Raw genomic sequence first — 24798 nt, forward strand, 5'->3', positions numbered from 1 at the left:
ATCAAGTCTCAACTCCAGCTTCCTCTGTCAAACCTTCCCTGACTTCCTGAAGCAGACAGTTCTCCTTCCTTTTGCTCCTAAGTTATCTCTTACCTTTTTAGCAAACATCCCATAGAATCTAAAAATATGTCTGTCTCTTTTTCAAAAGAGAGGATCCTTGTAGGTAGGAACCCTGTCATTTCATCTTTGTAACACCTCTGTATCATCTTTGTATTGCCTCATACAATCCCTAACACATAATTTAATGTTTAAAATATATGTTGAGGGACTTCCCTGGTGGCACAGTGGTTAAGACACTGTGCTCCCAATGCAGGCGGCATGGGTTAGATCCCACATGCATGCCGCAACTAAGGAGCCCAGCTGTCGCAACTAAGACCCGACACAACAAAATAAATAAAATAAAATATATGTTGATTAAAGACATAAATAAGAAGCAAATAATACTGACTATTCAAATTTAAGAAGATTAACAAGAGGAGAACACCTCCTTAAAAACTAAATAAATACACTTCTATATATACATGGTACATATATACACTACCAAATGTAAAATAGCTAGCTAACGGGAAGCAGCCGCATAGCACAGGGAGATCAGCTCCGTGCTTTGTGACCACCTAGAGGGGTGGGATAGGGAGTGGGAGGGAGATGCAAGAGGGACGGGATATGGGGATATATGTATATGTATAGCGGATTCACTTTGTTACACAGCAGAAACTAACACAACATTGTAAAACAATTATACTCCAATAAAGATGTTTAAAAAAAACAAAAAACATCAAAAGTGGCTGCCATATCTACTCCCAGCAATAACCAAAGATAATCAAATCAAGAAAGGAAAGCACTTTATAACAACTTTATTTATTTATTTATTTTTGGCTGCATTGGGTCTTCGTTGCTGCACGCATGCTTTCTCTGGTTGCTTCAAGCTGGGGCTACTCTTCATTGCAGTGCACAGGCTTCTCATTGAAGTGGCTTCTCTTGTTGCGGAGCACAGTCTCTAGGCGCGTGGGCTTCAGTAGTTGCAGCACATGGGCTCAGTAGTTGTGTCTCGCGGGCTCTAGAGCACAGGCTCAGTAGTTGTGGCGCACAGGCTTAGTTGCTCTGCAGCATGTGGGATCTTCCCAGACCAGAGCTCGAACCCACGTCCCCTGCATTAGCAGGCGGCAGATTCTTAACCACTGCGCCACCAGGGAAGCCCCTATAACAACTTTAAATGGAGTATAATCTATAAAAATATTGAAACACTATGTTGTACATCTGGAATGTATAATAATAATATTGTAAATAATATTAAAAACAAATCATATTGTAAATCAACTATAATTTTTTAAAAATTATGGAAAGGAACTATGATTTATGGAATACCTGTAAGTACTTCACAAGTTATTTCTCATACCTACAAGAATGCTATGAGGCAGGCACTATTCCCGTTTTACATGTACTGTGAGCCTCAAGTCACTGAGCTAAACGTCAATATTTGTAAATGGTGATGCTAGAATGTGCTGCTGGATCTAACTGCAAATCTTTCTAATGACAGTAACTTAAGTCTTAAGAAACCAGAACAATAAAAAGCAGTATTACAAAGGCAAAAAGAACTCCTCTCACATTTACTTGTAAATCAGCCACAATTCTGATTCAAATAGCCAAGGAGGGCTTCCCTGGTGGCACGGTGGTTGAGAGTCCACCTGCCGACGCAGGGGACACGGGTTCATGCCCCAGTCCGGGAAGATCCCACATGCCACGGAGGGGCTAGGCCCATGAGCCATGGCCGCTGAGCCTGCGCGTCCGGGGCCTGTGCTCCACAACGGAAGAGGCCACAACAGTGAGAGGCCCGCATACTGCAAAAAAATTTTAAAAAGCCAAGGAAACCATAACGTACCTAAAGTTAGTCTCCAAACTTCCCCAAAGGATGAAGGATGACCTTTTGAGATATTTATCGGTCAGATGTAGAGTTTTAGAAGGTTCACATATCAGTGCATGAAAAACAGGTAAGAGTGGTAGAGGGATGTTTAATCTTACTCATGAAAGTATGAGAAAAGGTGACACTTTAAATGCTGTCTCCTGATGAAAGGGTAAGCCTGTAATGTGCTGGAGCAAGCTGGCTCCCAACAGGTTCCTTTACCCCACATTCACTCCAAGGTCACTGATCACTACTCTAGCATGATCTTCTATTAAGTCAAAGTGAGTTATGTGTTAAATTAGCTCTTCCCACTAAGCACCAACACAATGACTGGCCCCCCCAAAAATACCAGCTCTACAATTTAGAGGGCAACACAAAATACCTGAGAAAGCATATATATGTAAAGAGAGCACATATTCCAGTCAATTATATGCATGCATATAATCTCAATTTTGACAAATGTTGACTCTTCAAGACTCCTCTATTCTGGTAACTTTTCACCTTTCATGTTTCTCCATTGAAAACGTGCTCACCTAGGGCCTACTAATGAGTACAGTCTTAAGAAGACTAGCATATCATTTCTTATTGTTCTTTAATACAAAACTACAATACACTTTTTTTTTCTTTTTTCTTTTTACCATTGGAGGTAATTCCACAACTTGTTCTAGCCAAATGGGTCCCTTGAGAGAACAACATTCTCTTTCTGCACTGACTGTGTAAAAACTGCGCTGGGGGGAAAAAAAAGGAACCTGGGAAATGAACAAAAAAGCACTGACTATACTTATTTTTTGTATCTGTCTTTTCCACTTGATTATAAACTTTGAGAGCAAAAAATATGATTTCATCTTTATTTCCTGTGTTGAGAACACTACACAACAGCAGAACTCCAGTATCTGAAATGATGCTATCACTTCTGGTATACTTTCCAGTTCACTATCCAACTGAATCCTCACAACCATCCCCTGTGAGATAAGCATGGCAGATTATCACTTTTTCTCAGAAAAGAAACAAAAAAAATCTCAGAGAGCTGAAGAAACTGGTTTAAAGTCACTTAACTAGTGAGTAGGTCACTAAACTAGTGAGTAGAACTCTAAGTCTGCTGCCCTTTAGGCTGATGCTCTTTCAGGCAACAATGACTACAACCAAAACTGAAAATATTGTTTGAAATTTCACTGAAATGTATGAAACGATACTTCGTAAAGGTGATTCATAAAACACTTAAATATTCTGTACTTGCTAATCAAAAATCATTATTCAAACACTAGAATACTCCTTAACATAAAAAATATATATCTTTTGAAATCATTAGTTTCAAAAGTGATTCTATAATGAACCACTATATGGTCTGCTTTTCCTATAAAAATTCTCTCACCTTATCTGATCCTAAATTTGACCTCTTTCACCTTTCCAAATTTTTAATCCACTATGACTGGTGTCCAAAAGGAACCTCCTCTCATCCTTCCCCCTAAATATTAAGCACCTACTATGTCAATCAACAAGTGTTTTTCAGTTTTATTTTTACTTTTCAATTGATACATAAAAGCAAAAATACATATTTTAAGAATAAGTAAACAACTCAAGTTTTTCTATTTTCTATTTTTCTATTCCAGAAAAGGGCAATAGAAACCAGACAGACATCTCTCTGAAAACTGTTTAAAACCAAAAATATAAGAATTATTATACATCATATACAAAAGAAAAAGAAAATATACACTAAAACTAGGTAAAAACCTGTCTGAAAAGATTCAGGGTATTTCCTTCTCTAGTAGAAATCCAATAAATTTCATTAAATTATCTTGTCAAGCCACTGCATCTTCCTCAACCTAAGACTTTTATACATGCTGGTTCATTTGCCTCAAACACTCTCCCCCTCACTTCCTCCTACTCATCTTCCGCTCTTACTTAAGTCCCATTCTTGGAGGGGCCTTCTCCAACCCATCCAACCTAATGATATCCCCTGTCAGTTTTCCTTAGGACATGTTATTCCTTGGCTCCAAAACATTCATCACAAGTTTTATTATATAGTCCTTTCTGTGTTTGTTTAAAGTTTCTTTCTCCCAACAGAGTATAAGTTCCTTAAAGTCCACTAATGGGTTTTGTTTCTTTTTTAAGCAGCTTTATTAAGGTATAATTTACATATCATAAAATTCACTCTTTTCAAGTGTATAATTTAATGTCTAGTAAATTTACAATTATGCAACCATCACCAAGTAACTGCTTGGGTTTTGCTCCTTCATGTATCTCTGACATTTAGAAGGAGAAAAATATCCAGTGAATGAATAAATAAATCTGATAATGAGTTACTCTTAATGCCATTACCATTAATATCTCATGTGAGTATGATTTGGTGCATTAAACCTGCCTTTATTACATTCCATTCCAAAAATCCTTCATTATTTCCATGTCCAATCAAATTGGCTCTTCTATAAGGCCCCAAAGTAAACCTCCTCACATATTGGCCTTCTGCGCCACTTGGGGAACACTGATTCAGGTCAAGTTCATGTGTACATACTACACTTCCTTTTTCTCCATCCAGTAATCCCCTCCTCTGCTCCTAGCCATGTTAACAAAATACTTTATAAACAAAGGAAAGTTTAGGAGCATTAATCTTACTCATTAGTGAGGATAGGATCTTCATTTAATGCGTGCCCCTTTGTAATGCTGAGGTTATGGAAATAAGTTCTCGGTATTGATATATACCTAATTGAGAGCTTAATATACTGTGACTTACTAAATAATTGGAAAACTTTTTCAGATGTAAAATCTCTGTTGTTTACCTATGTGTAAAACAGAAATTTTCAATTTCTATTTATTTATTTATTTGTTTATTTATTTTAATTTTTTTAGCCGCACTGCGTGGCATGCGGGTAGTTCCCAACCAGGGATCGAACCCATACCCCCTGTAATGGAAGTGCGGAGTCCTAACCACTGAACTGCCAGGGAATTTACCCCAATTTCTATTTTTTAAATTTCAGTATTGCATTCATTTTAAGAACCAATAAGATTTTCAGATAAAAGATTTAATGCACGTACAAAATAACTTTTTAAAGTAACTTTTTTTTAAAGTAATTCAACAACAAAGAAACAAAAACCAATTTAAAAAATGAGCAAAGGGCTTAAACAGACATTTCTCCAAAGAAGATACACAAATGAAAGATGTGCAGCATCACTCTTAGGGACATGCAAATCAAAACCACAATGAGATATCTGTTCACCCCCATTAGGATGCCTATTATCAAACAAACCAACAAACAAAGAGAAGTAACAATTGTTGGGGAGATGTAGAGAAACTGGAACCCTCGTGCATTGCTAATGGAAATGTAAAATGGTGCAGCACACCTGGAAAACAGTTTAGATGTTCCTCGAAAAGTTAAGCACAGAATTACCAGCAATTCCACTCCTAGGTTATGTACCCAAAAGAATCGAAAGCAAGGACTCAAACAGATACCTGTACACCAAAGTTCATAGCAGCATTATTCACAAAAGCCAAAATGTGGAAACATCCAAATATCCATCAAGAGATGAACGGATAAACTAAATGTTGTATATACACACAATGGAATACATTATTCAATCTTAAAAAGGAAGGAAATTCTGATACACGCTACAATATGAATGAACCCTGAAAATGAACTAAATGAAATATGCCAAACACAAAAGGACAAATGCTATACGATTCCACCTATATGAGGTACCTAGAATAGGCAAATTATAGAGACAGAAAGTAGAATAGAGGTTACCACGTGCTAGGAGGAAGAGGGAATGGGGAATTGCTGTCTATGAGTTTCTGTTTGGGATGATGAAAAAGTTCTGGAAATGGACAGTGCCAACGGTTGCACAACACGGTGAATGTACTTAATGCCACTGAACTGTACACTTAAAAATGGTTAAAACGGTAAATTTTACGTTATGTATATTTATCACAATTTTTTTCAAAGTATAGCTACAATTTATCCTATTATGTTTCCCAATACTAAAGTCAGGGTACAACAAAGGGGAGCCATGCACAGACTGAGGTTATTCAGAAATGATAATAACAGTAGCTGTCATTTTATTGATGGGGAAAAACTGACAAGTCACAATATATCCATTTCAGTCATTTTCTCTGTCCTAAAACAATGGCATTCTAATAAAAACACACTTAATACTAATACAAGATATAAAAAAGAGGGAAAATTGCATGCAGTGGGGGAGGAGATATGTAGCAACTCTGTACTTCCTGATGTTTTTGTGAACCTAAAACTTCTCTAAAAATTGCCTAGGGCTTCCTTGGTAGTGCAGTGGTTGAGAGTCCGCCTGCTGATGCGTGTGACACGGGTTCGTGCCCCGGTCCGGGAAGATCCCACATGCCGCGGAGCGGCTAGGCCCGTGAGCCATGGCCGCTGAGCCTGCGCGTCCGGAGCCTGTGCTCCGCAACGGGAGAGGCCACAACAGTGAGAGGCCCGCGAACGGCAAAAAATAAAAATTAAAAAAAATTGCCTATTAATTTTTTAAATAAATACAAATTTTAAAGATAGAAAAAATAACAGAACTCTATACACTCATATTAATAAATAAAACACTACATATACAGTTAAAAACACACAATGTAACATTTACTTCACCTAAGGAAGAATTTTGTAACACTGGTAAGCCTTTCTACATCTTTCCAAGCATTTAAGATGTGTTCCAGATCCCTAACTGGTAACACAATTAAATTATTTAAAATACTGCCCAAATTTTAAAAGCAGCAGAGATTAAGAAAGTAAGAAGGAGCTCCCGATAGATATACAAATAATAACCAGTTCATTCAATTCCATTCAGCTAGTACGCACTTACTAAATGCAGTACCTGAGAGACAACCAGGCCAACAAGTATTGCATGCAAGGTTACAAAAAGGAAAGTTGAAGACACAGCCTCACATTAACCCAGAAAGTCAATAATTCAAAACCATCCTTTAATGTCCACTTTTAAAAGTAAGTGCATCTCAGCTATTTAATGTTCATAATCTATCTGCATTACTGTGGTTCCAGTTGCCATTTTTAGATTATCATCAACTTGAAAATAAGGTAAGTGCCCAATCTTAGGTACTTTTTTCATTGATTAGACGGCATAATGGGGAGCCGAATGAAATGCCTTTCTAAAAGTCAGTTTGATTTTTAATTGATTTTTTAATTGAAGTTTACCAATTTCCCACTGGGCAAGTGTGCCAACTGATTCAATTTCCTAATACCTTATCTTGGAAACCAGGCGCCTCATCTGAAACAGCGCTGTACCCTCTCTAGCCTGGCCTATGCAGAATGCATTCTAGACAAGTCCCCAGTGCACCAACAGCCCAATTTTGGCTATATTCTCTGAACGATCTAAGGAAGTCAGCAACCACTCATCTCACGTGATCTTAAAAAGGGGCGCAGTTGAGCCCAGATTAAACCACACTTTTTTTTTTCTGCATCAACTTCACTGCCCAGCTTTAAGGAAAAGGGCAGGGAGGCGGCGCAGGTCCGGGGTGCAGGGGAGGCTAGCAAACAAGGGTGGGGAGCTGTGCCTTCTACTTTGGGGGAGCTAGGTGAGAAGGCACACCCGCTCACGCGCACTGCAGCGGCTGAAAAATCGAAGACTGCCACACCCCCTGGCTGCCAGGGGCACATCTTCACCTTCTCTTGCTCTAGGAGAAAGGGGGCCCTCTCTATGGAATGCCGCACCTGCAACGGCACTGCCCGGGATCCCCCGCACCCCGAGGTGCAAAGCCCTTGAAGCCGGCGCGGGTGGGACACGGAGCTGGGGGGAGGCAGAAGGGGGAGGGCCGCGGCTACAGGGACCAGCGCATGCGCAGTACCCGCCCGTTCACCTACCGTTGGAACCTCGATGCCCAGTTCCCCGGCCGCGGCCGCTTCTCCAGAACCCGCGGCAACTGAAAGAGGGCGAGAACTGAGGCCCCAAGTGGCTCCGCGGCCAGCGAGCTGCTTCTTGTGGCCGCCACTGGCGGGAGGCTGAAGCGACGACTGTGGCGCAGGGCCAGCCCGTTAGGCGACCCCCGGATGCCCCCGGCGGTGGCGGCGGCAGAGACACGGAGGATGCGGCTGGAGCGGAGACGGAGGCTGTAGCTGAGGCGCAGAGCCTCCTTAACGGCGAGCGAGAGGAGACCGGAGGGCGGAGGGCGGAGGGCGGAGGGCTGGCAGGGGCTGGGCCGGACGTGACGTACATGGGAGGGGAGGGGCGGGCCCGCGGGCGGGGGCGGGGCGAGCGCGTAGCTAGGGCGGGCCTCCCCCAAAGCCCCGCGGCCGCAGCCCTGGAGTCCGTGGGCTTTAGAGACGCCGGGCTTCTCCCACCCCAAATTTGGTCCCCTGAGTTAGGATGTGAGAAGCAGGGCGCGGGCCGGAGGGAGGTGTCTGGGGGTCCTCAGTCTGGGGATGTTGAAAAGAAGATAGAGGAAAGTGGGGAGAGGGCGTAGGTGTCATGAAGGTCAAATCCGGCAGCCCGAGGTCACTCCTGGTCTCTGCGGAGGGAGCATGCCCACCTGCAGGACGCCAGAAAAACCCGGGTGCCGTTATCTAGGTGAGGAGCCCGAGATCTTAACAGAAACCTCCGGGCAGACTGAAGCGGTGAGTCACGTTCCCATTCTCAGCGACGGAGGTTAGATGGGGGACCCTGTCCGCCCCCACCCTTCCTCTTCACCTAAGGACAAGACCTAGACTCCAGAGAGAACATAGATGCCTCTGGTGCCGAAAGCATCTGGGAAAATGTAAGTCAACGGGCTATATGCTTACAGAGAGCTTCCTATACAAAACCAGAATTTCAGAGGCAGAGCTGAAAGGCAGAAAGAATGAGGAGCTCTCTGAGCCTGGGGTGTCTGTACTTGCTTGCATAGCCACCCAGACCGACCGTGCAGCTCCCACGCGTTCACAAAGGTATGAATATTCATACAATCTCGTTTTTTGCTTTAGTTTGTTAAGGGCTTTGAGATCTTCCATTGAGTAAAACGCAGTGTTCTGCCTTTAGACTCCTTGATGGAGGGTAGATAGATCCACACCTGCACAAAGAACTCTGGGTGTCTGTAAAAATATAAACTACCACAGTTCAGTTGTCCCCTACCTGCCTGAGCTGGAAGTCAGAAACCCGGAAAATGTAAGACAAGAACCCTCATAGAACTTGGGACAAAATTTACCCCCCCCCAAAAAAAAAGAAAGAAAGAAAGAAAAGAAAAGAAAAGTCACCTTATGAGATGATCTGTAAATGTGTTACAGAGGTCAGGGTGGCTCCCAAATTTCATCAGAGAGAGTAAAATAAATCATCTGTAACTTAAGTATCACATGCCCAGTTGATGCTGTCATAAGAGACGGATGGGGTCCATTAAGAGTCTAGAACCAGCAGAATCTGAATAAGAATGTACTGTGGGCTCGCATTCTGTCTAGGAGAAGGGCTACTGATTCTAATGACCGGGACCAATACCCATCCATTATCAGAACAGTTTAAAAAAACTTAGTTCAGATTCAGTCCCTCACTCAACAAATACTTATTGAATGCTTACCATGTTCTAGTCTCTTAGGACATATCAGCAAATAAGATCCCTGTCAGTGAGTTTATATCCTAGTAAACTTAAATTCTAGATATCATTTAAGAACATACAAAGACCCATGCTCTGATTCCACACTTATCAGGTAGTCTTCCCATCGCTCAAGGGCTCTCAATTAAATCAACACATGCAGTAAGAAGCAATTGTCCAAAGCACATGACTGGTACCAGTTATACTAGCAATACGGTTTTTCTCAGTAAATTCACATCATGGTTCATAAATCAGCTTCTGTTCATTGGGTTGAATTATAAAGTTGTTTTACCCAAATTAAATTCTCAGAGCCTGATTAAGCCTGAATAAAGTGAAATGTAAGTGTCTGAATCTGCCAAACTGAGGACCAGACAGACTCTGGTTTCAAAGCAGCCCAATCAAGACGCAACCTATGCATTTAGCCTTGCACCTCTCTTTAAACGTCTTAAATGGAAGCTTTACCTGTGATTCCATGCTTGAAGAACAGGGGCAACATGTCGCTTCTAAAGCTTAATCATAAGCGAGTAAAAATATCATGAGAGGAAATCATTAGAGTAAAAACCCTTCTGAACCTGCCCTGCCTATTCAACACAGGCTCTTGCTGACATAACTGACAGTAATAGTTACATTACTCTGAGTATGAAACCCAAGACTGTAAGCACCCAGACGACAGAGACTCCCTTGCATTTATGTGCCCTACTCCCAAAGTATGGGCTCTCAACAAATGAATTGATTCAAATAACATTTTCCCCTGTAAAACTCAAAAACATATCCTTGGAAGATATCTTTTCCAGATCCTGCTTTATAATATGTAACCAGTATGTTCAACATACAGGATTCAGGGGTATAATTTTAAAAAAGAAAACGAAAAACCTTTATTTTTTAATTTCCTCATCCCTTTAAACCTATACAGTGGAGCCAATGTGTCATGTACCTGACTCAGATTCCATGAATTCTGTGGTCTCTATTAGGAATAGAAAGTCCTATGGTTGTTGAATCAGAAAGAGTGAAACTTCCCTCTTCACCAGCTTGGGACAGTTGGCTAACTGCTTGCCCTGGACAGGCATCATGCCTGGTCTTTCTTGTTCTCTCCCAGCTTACCAACCAGAGCCAAATGGGTGGAGAGAGAGGAAAAGAAAGGGGAGCAGGAAAATTTGTAACTTTTACTTCCATGTGATGGTTTCACACTCGGCCTGGTAGATGTTTAAAGCTGCCTTTTTTTCAGATGAATGCTTTTAAGGTTTTCAGAAACACCACCATCCCCATTCTTTGGTGGTTTCTCACCCATAGTAACCTTGGTTGGTCTGAGCAAAAGCATTTTATGCTGGCAGTTTTTTTACTCTTTCAGTCCCTAAGAATCTGGTGGTCCACCTCCAACTTCTTACCTCTTGAAACCTGTTTTTCTCAGTAAGGACCTGTCAGATAGAATCTAAGGTAGCTCTCACAGTGGCCCATTTGTAAGTGGCTCTGGGACCACCCCACATTGTGCAAGGTTATGCACTCCATACCCTAGGGAGTGCCTGCCATGCACATCACCCATGTGGATTTGTATATTTATTTTGACAGTATTCCAGCAGGTGGCAGTAAAGTGTTTTGTCCAAACTAAATTAGTGAGATTATTTTCCAACAGACGGAAGTGAAGTGTCTGGCCGAGGGAGAGCTTTTTTTCTGATGGTGTTTAGGCTAACGGCAGCTCTATATTATCCACACCTGGTCTACACGAAGCTCTCATCCACTTCTTGCCCAAAGAAACTTGGGAATATAGGGCAATCCCAGTGCAGGCAGCTTCAGCGTTCCTCTGCTCTGCTGCCAGAACAGCTGCCAGCCTGTCTTGTCTTCTATATTTTTCAGGCAGGAGACAGACGCAAGTCCTCTGTGCCCCTTTAACTGCAAGAGACACATCCCAAGTACAAGTACTCTGAGTAGTTCCACTGAAGGTTCCTCTCACTAGGCTTGAGGTAAGAGGCAGGCAAGTGGCTGTGGTAAGAATCACAGCATACCAGCAACAGTCTCCAAAGAAATACTCCTCAGTAATTCTCACCTGACCTTTTATAACTTGTGAGTTTTTAGAGTTAGTTATCTACCTGATTTTGCCTAAATTCTCTCATTTCTAGGGATAGTCCATTTCAGAACTCACTTTACTTAGAGTTTTTTTGTTTTTGTTTTTGTTTTTGCTGTACGCGGGCCTCTCACTGTTGTGGCCTCTCCCGTTGCGGAGCACAGGCTCCGGACACGCAGGCTCAGCGGCCATGGCTCACGGGCCCAGCCGCTCCGCGGCATGTGGGATCTTCCCGGACTTGGGCACGAACCCGTGTCCCCTGCATTGGCAGGCGGACTCTCAACCACTGAGCCACCAGGGAAGCCCTAGAGTTTTTTGGGGGGGCAGAGGGGGTGGAGTCTTTTTTTTCTGTAATATCTTGGTGCTTTGGTTAAAACATAGTTCTCAACTGGAGATAATTTTTATGGCCAAGTCTGAAGACATTTTTGGTTGTCAAAACTCAGGAGGTACTATTGGCATCCAGCGGGTAGGGGTCAAGGATGCTGCTAAACATCCTGCAATGTACAGGGCAGCCCTCCCCACAACAAAGAATTATCTGGCTGATAGTGTAACTTCAGATTTAATATCTTGTAACAAATAGAATTTCTACATTTGGGAGTCACTAAGAGAATACTTTAAAATTACATCACTTTTTCTTCATTCTTCCTACAAATGCTTTACCAGTAGATGTAGAGGTCACAATTTAATATATAACTGTGTGTTAGAAACAGCATTTCAGATAGCTGTTTGGGCAGGATGAGAAGTGACTGGTATATTTCTAAGACTTCTGGAGGTGAGGCCTGCCAGGAAAATTATTACTTGAGGTGAGATTTTTTAGTTATTTCTTTGCAAGATGACTTTCATAGCCCAGGAAACAAACATTTTACCCAGTTTGAGCAGAGGCTTTATGCTTCTCAGAAGTCAAGTCCTAGGTCAAATCACCATAAAAGAAATATCTTTGCTACAACCCCATACCATGTCCTAGATACTAGGGAAGACTTCAGCACGTGTGCCTCCCCAGGGTCACCAGTGTCACTGGGATGAGACTTGAAGTCAGGGAGTAGCTGTCTCTGTAGTCACTTTACAACAGATACCCTTATTATTCAAAGAGAATGCAAATGGACTTCTTTCCTGCCCACCCCGCCCCCCAACCCTACCTAGATTAGTTTGATTGAATTCAGCTCTTTCAGATGTAGTAGAATGTTGGGCCCATCTCTTGTGCCATCAATAAGGAAACTTTCATTATTTAGCTGTCCTCCTCACCCTTACTGATCTCATCTCTGACCAAGGCTATTTAAGTACTAGCATATAGATTAATTTTTGTTCAGTCAAGGCTGCTATTATCTTTTTTAGTACAATGTTCATAAGACACTGGAGCCACAGTAGCCAGCAAGAGCCAAAAAGACATATCCCATCACCTCCCCCACATCCCATGAACACTATTACTTAGAAAGGAAAATAGACACAACAAACATTTAAAACTTACGAATGTTGGGCTTGGAATAAGAACACTGAACTTGTAATAAGAAAACCTACATTTGAGTTCTAGCCCTGTCACATACTAGTTATGTGACTCTGGTCAAGGTACTTAACCTAAATGTACCTTAGAGTCCCCATTGGAGAAATAGGGAAAATAATACTGAAATGAATTGGCATGTATAAAGTGTTTTATAACCTGTATACTATAATTTTTTTACTCCTCTCTCCTATACTGCTTTCAGAGACCTAAAGAAGTATCTGGAAATGTTTTGCTGCCATATCTGGGTTTTTATTGCTAGGGATGAGGCCCTATGTGGAAATTTTTCTTGGCAGAAGTTGCTAAATACTTGTCTATTTATTTTTAAGTGAAAACTAAGAACCACCAAAAACCCCCAAACTCTTGATACTATTTTTAACATCTTTTGTACCTTGGGAATTACAATAAACACAAGCATACCTCCTCCCTAATTAGAAATATATTTACAGTGCCCACTAATAGAATTAGACATAAATGTAGATAAGGATGAGAAGATACTTGCAGTTTTGTGTGTAGGAAAAACTGCTGCACAGGGAGATGAGGTTGTAACTACCCTGACTCCTGCAGAGCAGTAAAATGCTATCAAATTCAATCAAACTTGGCCAATTCATTTTTTTGTTCTTGAAGTACTCACCACTACTGGCAAAAAAGAAAAGACTAAACCCCTCAAATTTAAATCTTCTGATAAAGAGACACTCACCATCAGAGAGTGGTATTGCTGGGTCTTCTGAGGAATGCAGTGGAAATCTGTCTGTGTCACTTTCCCCAGGACCACTGTGCCAGTGTGCAAGAATGCTTGTTCTTCATAAACAAAAAAAATAATACTAGCTGCAAAGAGAAGAAACTGTTCCAGGGTGTGCGAATCCCACGCCAACCTCCAAAATAATGGCAAATACTGTTCTGATCTTTGCAACCCAGGGTAACCTTTGTGCATTTATTTATTCACCACATATTTCCTGAGCAACTATTAAGGACCAGGCACTGTATTAGGGGATGTAACCATGATCTCTGCCCTAAAAAAGCTTCATCTTACATATCTCTGGAATAGAATGTTTTCGGAATGGAACCAAAGTTAACATGACGTTGATTTCAACTTCTGTATTCAGTCACACAGCCACTGGTGCCATCCAGCTTGGGGAGCTGGAACAATTGACAGTAACTCTCATCTTTGCCAAGTCCACATTTTTGGCCTGATAACTCAGAATTCAGTGTATGACAATGGGATAAGCCAATGAGATCATCAGCTATAAGGCTAAGTTGTTTGGGTTTCTTAATTAAATTTCTATAGTTAAATAAATATTTTTTCCACAGTGGGAACTTTTACTGTTTTTTTTTAAAAAAAGAATTAATATCCCTTTCTCCTCTTCCCTCTCCCTATATCCATGTAAAGGAAACAGAAAAGACTATGGCCTTTACAATACCATGGGCTGCCCCTTAAGCCAGAAATTCAGGTAGGAAGCTCTTCTCATTCTGCATACCCCACCTCTTCCTTAGACGCCTTATGCTTTTGAGCCTTCATACCATTTGACCAGCCAGGTTCCTCAAAGTCCTTTCATGAGGACCACACCTTCTGTGGCAAACTGACAGCACAAATATTTGCAGATTGCCATCAAACTACAACCACATTTTGCCAAACATTTACACCTGACTACTCTTTTCCACTAAAGACAAGGGTATAATGATTTGCAGAAGCATTTAGCGTTTTCCCAATCCCCAAGCTCATCAGCAGAGAGGTTATGAAGCATGAAGCTTCATACCCTTATTTTAGACTTTCATAGTGAGACAGAAACTAAACTGTGTACACAGGGGAGAAGTATTATAGTTATTATGCATGTGTCTTATTATCCCTATTAGAGTGTGGCACTGTCTGTATCCTAAATAAGGGTCTTACCAAAGACAACTATTGTAAAAACACTTGTTGAAAAAAGAAATGGCCCTTGGTTTAACCAAATTTGTTATTTTTAATAAAGTTTTGTTATTTGTTTCTTTTTGTTTGCTTTATATGCATTGTTTCCCTCCATTTGGAATACTTTGATACTTCTTACTCATTGATACACTTAAGTACATTAATTGAGCACCTAGTATGTGCAAAGTACTATGCTAAGTTCTGGCGACACAGCAGTGTCACATTGGACATGATTCTTGCCTTGTGGTGAACACAGTGTAATTATGCCCATTGCATGGCAAACTCCCATTTATTGTTTAATAAGCCTGAGTTCAGTTTAAGTGTCCTAAGTGTCACCTTACCTAGGCAGCCTCTGTGACCTCATCTGGATTGAATAAGACATCCCCATTCTCTGGGCCCCTGTCATCTTGCCCATATATCACACTGGCAACCTCCCCTAAACTAAGACCTCCCCAAAACTGAAGGGCTACATCCTCAGTAGTAGATTAAGGAAAAAACCTGACCTACAGAGGGAAAAGGTAAGGATACCTGACTGTCTCCACATTATCTGTGGATGGAATAGAAAAAAAAGAAAACAACTCCCCTCTGAGAATTCCTAAACAAGTTTGCAAGCATATTGTGGGGGGCTAGAATTTCACACTACCTGTGTGACCCAGAAAACCTTGAGCTGAAAATCATAAAGGTGATCACTTTAGTGCCCCAGGCACCTTGTGTAAGCAAAAGTAAATCTTCTCTAAAAATCCTACAGGTAAGGTTCCTATAGAAATATGATCTCATATTAAAATATCACTAAAAACACAAGGAAATAATGAACTTCAGAATAATACCTGCAACGACTGCAAGTATTCTAGTTATCAAATATCATATATAAAGAAAGTGTATTTGTGGGCTTCCCTGGTGGCGCAGTGGTTGAGAATCCGCCTGCCGATGCAGAGGACGCGGGTTCGTGACCCGGTCCGGGAAGATCCCACATGCCGCGGAGCGGCTAGGCCCGTGAGCCATGGCCGCTGGGCCTGTGCGTCCGGAGCCTGTGCTCCGCAACGGGAGAGACCACAACAGTGAGAGGGCCGCGTACCGCAAAAAAAAAAAAAAAAAAAAAAAAGTGTATTTGTGATATTGTGACATAAGAAGAAATATATATTTGGTCTTTGTCCACAGTTTCTGGCACAGAGCTTCTAAAACCCTTGTAATTTCCTAAGTGGTAGGGATAAGAGAATTGTATTATGTTATTCATAACAAGTCCCTTTCCATCATCGCTGAGTTTATGCTAATTAGGTGATTTATGGTGGGGCCCTATAGCCTCAGGATGGGGCTGATGCCAGAAAGACCAAAGGATTAGAAGGTTACAATTTTCAACCCTACACCTGAGCTCTTGTGAAGGGAAGAGAGTTGGAAATTAAGCTCTATAAAAGCTCTGAACAACAAGATTTGATGAACTTCTGGATTGGTGAATGCATCAATGAGCTGGGACAATGGTACACCCCAGACTTCTCAGGGACAAAATCTCTTAAGTTCAGGACACTTCTGGATCCCACCCTAGGTACCTCATTTGGCTGTTCATTTGCATCCTTTATAATATCCTTTATAATAAACCAGTAATAGAAAATAAAGTATTTCCCTGGGTTATGTGAGCCATTATAGAAAATTATCAAACTTAAGAAGAGGGTCATAGGAACCCCTGATGTGTACCCAATTAAGACAAAAGTGTGGGTAACTTGAGGACCCACTACTTGTGATTGGTATCTTAAGGGAGGGGAGCAGTCTTGTGGGACTGAGCCTTTAACCTATGGAGTCTGTGTTAACTCCAGGTAGTGTTAGAATTGACTAAAATTGTAGGACACCCAGTTGATGTCTGCAGAGAATTAGAGAATTGTTTTGTGTGGAAAACCCACACTTCTGGTGTCAAAAGTGTTATGAGTATAGAAACAGTTTTTCCATTAGAATGTTTAATATTTTTAAAGGAATTAGAGGAAATAAAGATAATGAAGAAATAAGAAACTATCAAAATTGATCAGGCAGATTTGAAAAAGAGCCAGATGAACCTACAGTAATTTTAAAAATATGATAATTGAGATTAGAAACCCAAAGGACAAGTTAACCATCAGATTTGACAGCTGAAGGGAGAATTCGTGTTCTGAAAGATCATCTGAAGAATTTGCAAGATATAACACAGAGAGACAAAGAAGTGGAAAATATAAGAGGTTGAGGTGCATGAAGGGTAGGGTAAGATTCAACAAATATCTAATTAAAATTCAAGAAGGAGATAATAGAGAGAATGGAGGAAGGCAGTATTCAAAGAAATAATGGCTGAACATTTTCCAGAATTGATGATAAATATTCTAAATTCTGGAAGATCAAAAATTTCTATGCCAAAAAATTTAAATGAAATCCACACTTAGTCACCTCATAGTGAAAGTTCATGACATCAGAGAAGGAGGGGATCTTAAAATTAGGCAGAAGAAAAGACAAATTAATCTTCAAAGAAATGACAATTAGCTGACAGCTGATTTTTCAACAGCAACAACAGAAGTCAGAAGACATTGGAATGTATCTTCAAAATGTTAAGAGAAATCAACTCCAAATCCAGTGAAACAGTTTAAGGATAAGAGCAAAACAAAAACATTTTCAGATAAACAATATAAGAACTGAAAAAATTAGATAAAATTCAGATTTAAAAAAAGAATGTACTACCAATAGATATTCATTAAAAGACATGCCAAAGGATGTACATATGGAAAAAGGAAAGTCATCCAAGAAGGAAGCTCCAAAATGCAAGAAGTAATGGTGTCCAAAGAAAATTGTAAACATTCTGTAAATTTAAACAAACACTAACTGTCCAAAATAATAGCAATATGGGACTTCCCTGGTGGCACAGTGGTTAAGAATCTACCTGCCAATGCAGGGGACATGGGTTCGATCCCTGGTCCGGGAAGATCCCACAAGCAACTTAAGCCCGTGCACCACAACTACTGAGCCTATGCTCTAGAGCTCGTGCGCCACAACTACTGAAGCCTGCATGCCATAACTACTGAAGCCTGCACACCTAGAGCCTGTGCTCCGCAACAAGAGAAGCCACCACGAGAAGCCCACACACCGCAACAAAGAGTAGCCCCCGCTTGCCGCAACTAGAGAAAGCCCGCATGCAGCAACAAAAACCCGATGCAGCAAATAATAATAATAATAATAAAATAATAGCAATAATGTCTAAATTCAACTATTACTGAATAATTGTACATATACTGGAAGAGGATGAAAGGAGTTAAAGTATTATAAGGCTTTGTGTTGTTTAGAGGAGGCCAAATGTATTAAATTTATAATTTGTTGTGTTAGATATGCATGTCAAAATTTCTATGTAATCACTAAAATAAATAAGACAGTATGTATAACTTCCAGTTGATTACAGGGGATAAAATGAAATGGAGGGAACTTAATTCAAAAAAAGGATAAGAAGTTTTAAAAGCAGGACAAATAGTAAAAAACTAGCAGAAACAAATCCAAATATTTGAGTGATTACAATTAATGTAACTATATTAACTTCTCAAAAGGTAAAAATTGTCAAACTAAATTTTTTAAATGGAGTTAAATGCTGTTTACTGCAAACATAATTAAAACGTAAGAACACAGAAAATTTAAACTTTTTAAAAAAGATTAAAAGTATATATATTTTATATATATACATACATATAATATATATACACACACATATATATAATATATATATTCAGACTAGTTAAATATACATGTACTCTAAACTTCATCAATGTCACACATACCCAATAAAATATGTGCACATAGGCATTGAAAGACATACTTAGAAATGTGCATATATGCTTTTTTCATAATGGCAAAAAAATGGAAACTCAAGTAGCTGTCAATGATAGAATAATGAATGATAGATTCTTGTGTATTTATACCATATGATACTATACAACAATGAAAATGAACAAACTATAGCTACAAGCAACAACTTGATGAATTCCACAAAAATAATTTAAATGAAAGGAGCCAGACACAAATGCAGACTGTATGATTTCATTTAAAAAATTCTCAAAAGCAGGGAAACTATATGGTTTTAGAATTCAGGATTTTGTTTAAGGAAGGAAACCTTTTGGGGGAAGGAAGGAGTCAGTAATTGGGAGAGGAGTTATGAGGAAATATTCTATGTCTTAGGAGGTGATTATATGGGTATATTCACTTAGGGACAATTTATCCAGCTGTCTTATGATTTGTATGCTTCTCTATATGTACTTTATACTTGAAAAAAATCTTAAGTAAAAATTAGCTCCCTACATTTTTTTAAATTAAAGCTAAATATAACAGTGTTTTTCCAAAAAGAAAAAAACTAAATGATCATATTTAGGGATACATACTGAGGTGGAAAAGCTATTTATTTTAAAAAGGCCAAAAAGTGATTAACATGGAGGTCATGGTAGTGGTTCCTTTGGGAGGGAGGAGCAAGAATGTGTTATCTGGGTTGTAAACAATGTTCTATTTCTTGATTTGAGTGGTAGTTACATGGGTGTCTGTACTAAATTATTACTGAGCTCTGTATATCTTAAGTTTGGGCATTTTTCTATATGAATATTTCACAATAAAAATACTTTAAAACAAGCTTCAGAAAAAGTAATTATAGGAGAATGTCTTCATGATTCTTAAAACACAAATTCTGTTACCATAGATAAAGGAGTAATAAATTCAACTACATTTTATTTGACACCATAAAGAGAGTGAAAACACTAGCCAAAGAACTGGAAAAGTTAATTACAAAGAATTCAACCCAAAAAGGAGTATTATCCATGTTATATAAAGAACTCCCAGAAATCAAATAAAAAGTTTTAAATGCAGACAATCCAATATAAAATTGCACCAAAAGAAACCTTTTTTATAGGTTCTGCACATATGAGGAAATTCAAATGGCCAATAAATATATGAATAATATTCAACCATATTAGTAACCAGGGGAAAGCAAACTAAAATGAAATACAACTGTACATCCACCACAATATACCCATCAGAATGGCTGAAATTAATAAGTCTGACAATACCAAGTATTAGCAAGGATGTGGAGCAATAGATTCTGTCATTCACTAACAGCAGGAAAACAATTTAGCATGTTCCACTAAAGTTGAAGACCAAAAAACTCTGACTAAGCCTTTCTACTCCTGAGTATATACCCTGGATAATTATGTGCATGTAGTACCAGAATACATATGCAAAAATGTTCACAGCTACAGTGGTTGTGATAGCCCCAAAATGGAAACAACACAAAATTCCAGCAACAGAAGAATGGACCATGCAATGAAATACATACAGCAATGAAAAAATGAGTGAACTAGACTTAAACCTACAGATAAGAACATGGCTGAATTTTATAATACCCAAGGTTAATAAATACAAAAGAAACATACAGTATGGCTCTTTTATATAATGTAAAATGAGACAAGACTCAACTATATTGTTTGGAGGTACATACTTTGGTGGTAAAGCTATAAAGAAAAGGCAAGCAACTTATTACCATAAAAGTCAGGGTAGTGGTTTATCTCTAAGAGGAAGCGAAATGGTAAGTGATAGACAAGGACCACGAGGGGAACTTTGGGGAAGGGGTGCTGTCTATGTGCTATTTCTTGAACTGGGCACTGTTTACACAGATGTTTGCTTTAGAATTCTTTTCACACTGTACATTTATGGTTTCTGCTTTTTTTTTTAAAACGTGTTCATTTTACAACTTAAAAAGTTGGAAACAACAGGGAGCTTAACTGGTAATATCTGAATTACTTTACTTGCTCCTCAAGTTCAACTTGAAGGTATTGATAAATGCCCAGAGTTTAACATCCAAAGAATATATTTAACGTTACTTTGTGTCCAAACTCTGTCACTAGATCAAACTAAGAGTATTTATTCTTTTCACTTGTTCAGAAAACAACTCAGACAAATATGGAGTGAGGTATTTGTAAAAAAGAACCAAAAGAATAAAAGTGTTTTAGATGGTGGGCAGGACAAGCATGTGACAAAGGTGTGCACAAAGGTGGTTGTAGGAGGCAGAAGAACAATGTCTCAAAGGTGTCTACACTCTACTCCCTGGAACCTGTGAATATGTTAGGTTACATGGCAGAGAGGAATAAAGGGTGCTAATCAACTGACTCAGAGACGTGGAGGTTATCCTGGATTATCTGGGTGGGCCCAGTGTAATCACAGGGTCTTTATAAATGGAAGAGGAAGGCAGAAGAGACAGATTGGAATGATTAAATGTGGGACTGACTCAACCCACCATTGCTGCCTTTGAGGAGGGAAGGGGCCCTCGAGCCAAGAATGTGGGCAGCTTCTAGAAGCTGAGAAAGGCAAGGAAAATAATTCTCCTCTAGAGGCCCCTAGGTTTTCCCCTAGAGCCATGATTTTAACTCAGCGAGACCCAAGTCAGACTTCTGACCCACAGAACTGTAAGATAGTGGTTGGTTGTTTTTGTTTTTGTTTTTATAAGAAAACTTTTTATTTCATAATAATTTTAGATTTACATAAAAAGTTGCAAAGACTGAACAGAGAGTTCCCAGCTCCCCTTATGCTAGTAATTAATGCCCTTTTAAAATATATATATACTTTAAAGCAGTTTTAGGTTCACAGCAAAACTGAGTGGAAGGTGCAGAGGCATCCCATATACCCCCTGCCCTCACATATGAATTGTGTCATTTTAAGCTACTAAGTTCGTGGCAATTTGTTAGAGCAATACTCAAAAATGAATACAATGGCGAATGGCATTTTTAGGAGAAAAAGAAGAGAGGTAGACAATTTAGGGATACATACACATATGGTAAAATGATAAAGAAAAATAAGAGAACAATTAATCCAAAATTCAGTGTAGTTGTTCCTTCTAGTAGAGGGTACGGAGCACATAGGTGGAATGCCCCCCAGGAACAGGGCTGCAGAAGGCTGTAAGTAGCCTCTTTGGGAAAGAGAAAAAGGATCATTCTCTGTGGGCCAACAGCCTAGCAGCAGCCAAGAGCCTTTGTACCCAAGGAAAAGGCCCCCATCCTCCAGGAGGAAATCTACCCCACCTTGGCAAAAACCTTTGTGCAGTGCTCAGTTTGTACCACAGTGCTGGCAGCCCTACCATGGACCTTCCAAAGTTTTATAATATTCTACTTCTCAATCTGGGTGAAGGGTACATGGGATTTGCTTTTCATAATTACTCTTCAAATTGTTTTTATATTTATATATTATATATTTGTTATACACTCTCTTTTATATAGATGTTGTTTGCAGTTTTTTAAATGTTAAAATATTTAGCCATGTAATGAAATGTAGTACAATCGCACCCTGCGCAGACATTTGCCAGTACTTTGGTGCCATTCCTCCTCTGTGTACAATCTAAAATCAGGGAGTTCTGAAGGATATTAGAGTGATGCTTTTCTTAACCCCGAGTACCTCTTTTCAGAGTTGGGGCAACTTACTGATGAGCAGGAAAACAGGATTCCCTTTCTTTCAGTTCCTATCCCTATCTTAAATAAGAGGTTTTATCTGTTTTCTCACTCAGGTATTTCACATAGTGGTAGGAACTAAATGTGCAACCACAGAGAAATTGGTGGGCACCTGTAATCCAAGAAAGCTCCGTAAGACCTGAAGAGAAATTTCATCATTCAGGATCTGGCATGTCTGATAAAATCTGACACGCTGACCTGTGAGGAAGCAGAGAGACAGATGAACTTGGAAGGTTCTCTGCCAGCCCAGGAGTCTTGGATTCTGAGGTGCTGTCATTATGAGGTTGCCTTGACTCTTCCAAAGAGTCCAAGACCTTTCTTTGTTTCTTTTCTTTCTTCCTTTCTTTCTTTCTTCCTTTTCTTTTTTTTTAAACAGAGCACCTTGGGTAGGACAGAAGATTCCTGAAACACCTCTCCTCACTCCCATGCAGTCCTGCTGTCTTCAGAAGGGGTCACTTGGGTTCAATGGTCCAACAATCCAAACCCCAAACCATAAAGAGGAAGTTTTGCTTCTTAAATACAAGCTCTGCCCACCCTTCCAGATCTAAGAAGTGCTTGGCTCTACCCAACTATAAACTTGGCACTAAACAAGTACTCACCATGGGGCTGAGGGATGGTCTAACTCACACCACCACCATTTTTTAAAATTGTTTTTTCAAATAAAAAATAATAGTTGTTGGGAAAATTCAAAACATTTAGAAGAGTAAAGAATAAAAAGTAAAAATTTCTCTTTATCCCTTAATCTTACTCCGTTCCCTAAAAGTAATCTTATGAAGTATATCCTCCCAGACCTCTTTTTATACATTTATAAAATACACACACTCAGTTATCTTTCTTAACATAAATAGGATCATACTATAATGTTCTATAATATATTGTTCCAGTTCTCTCTATTAAAAACAATAGTTCAATAAATGTTTGTATACTCATGTGTATATTTATATATAACAGATACCTAGAAACAAAATTGCTGAGTTAAAGAGCAATGCAGGGGCTTCCCTGGTGGCTCAGGGAAGAATCCGCCTGCCAATGCAGGGGACGCGGGTTCGAGCCCTGGTCCGGGAGGATCCCACATGCCGCGGAGCAACTGGGCCCGTGTGCCACAACTACTGAGCCTGTGCTCTGGAGCCCGCGAGCCACAACAACCGAGCCCACGTGCCACAGCTACTGAGGCCCGCGCGCCTGGAGCCCGTGCTCCGCAGTAGGAGATGCCATCGCAGTGAGAAGCCTGTGCACAGCAATGAAGAGTAGCCCCTGCTCGCCGCAACTAGAGAAAGCCTGCGCAGCAACGAAGACCCAACACAGCCAAAAATAAATAAAATAAATTTTTAAAAAAAGAGCAATGCATTTAAAATTTGATAGATATTACCAAAACTACCTCAGAAGAGGCTTTATGAACAGTATAGGAGAATGCCCATTTGCTTAAACTTTCACCAATGGATATTATGTATATTTTTATGTTTGTCAATTTGATGAGCAAAAACAGTGGTACAAGTGAGGTTGAGTATACGCTTCCTGGCCAGTTATATTTCTTAGTGAGTGAATTACCTATCCATTTCCCTTGCCTATTTTTCTGCTTGCAGCTTCCTCATTTTGATCATAAGAGTAGCCACAATATATTGAGCACTTGGCTATGTGCCAGCCACTGCACTCGGTGCTTTAAAATAATTCTTTTCTTGAAACAACCCATTTTACAGGTGAGAAATATAAAAAACATGGAGAGGAAATTCAAACACTGGTCTTTTTTACTGGTCTCTTCTACTCTAAAGGCTGCACTTTCTCCACTATATCACTACACCAAAAAGCCTCATTTTACTGAAACAGAAACCCCAAAGGGAAGAAACCCACCCAAACACTCACAGTCTTGTAGCTAGGATGTCCACCTCAATCCGGATCACTGGTGGCCTTTTTTCTGGTCTTCCCAGAAAACTAAGTTGAAAACTGCCAAAAGGCTGTTCAAGCAAACATATTAGACTCCAGTGGCCTGTTATCTGTGTCCTTCAAGATAAAGAACCCACAGAACAAGGGTGGAAGATAAGTAAAATAGAAACACCAAGAAACATGGAGACTTTAGCCCCATTCCAACCATATCACAGTCAAAGCAGAGAGCTGATGACCCTACAAGTCAGTCCTGGTATGGGTTTCAGTCACATCCCATGCCAAAATGTTTTTTAAAACTCTGAAGCTGGACGAACTATTAATCACAAGCATGAGTAGCAGATAGTTTGAGGTTCTGCTCTTTATAAAATCAAGATGTTTGTTTTATAATCCTTTTATCAGATAACCCAGAATGAAAAGTGTTCCTAAGACTTTCGCCCTTTTTTTTCTCAGATGTGATTAACGTAATGAGAACTACTACAGGAAATATGATTTTCTGATATTATTGTTCATACTGATCATAAACTTCTAAAGCAAAAGAGGATGGGACAAATTAAGTCTAAGAA

General features: G+C 39.8%; 2 protein-coding genes across 13 annotated transcripts in view; one reads left to right on the forward strand and one right to left on the reverse strand.

The window, feature by feature from the left end:
• The window catches only part of FAM13B (family with sequence similarity 13 member B), an 89310-nt gene extending 81252 nt beyond the window's left edge, over positions 1–8058 (reverse strand). For all 12 annotated transcript variants that reach the window (XM_067731841.1, XM_067731842.1, XM_067731840.1 and 9 more), the window contains exon 1: positions 7732–8058. The gene's annotated coding sequence lies outside the window, so the exon portion shown is untranslated. The remainder of the gene's footprint in view (positions 1–7731) is intronic.
• A 330-nt stretch (positions 8059–8388) lies between these two features.
• The window catches only part of WNT8A (Wnt family member 8A), a 47631-nt gene continuing 31221 nt past the window's right edge, over positions 8389–24798 (forward strand). Inside the window, exons 1-2 of the mRNA XM_067730229.1 lie at positions 8389–8512; positions 8649–8787. Of these exons, the coding sequence (XP_067586330.1) occupies positions 8389–8512; positions 8649–8787 (263 nt within the window). The remainder of the gene's footprint in view (positions 8513–8648; positions 8788–24798) is intronic.

This window comes from Pseudorca crassidens, chromosome 3, assembly GCF_039906515.1.
Source record: "Pseudorca crassidens isolate mPseCra1 chromosome 3, mPseCra1.hap1, whole genome shotgun sequence".
In the NCBI taxonomy this organism is placed as follows: Eukaryota; Metazoa; Chordata; class Mammalia; order Artiodactyla; family Delphinidae; genus Pseudorca; species Pseudorca crassidens.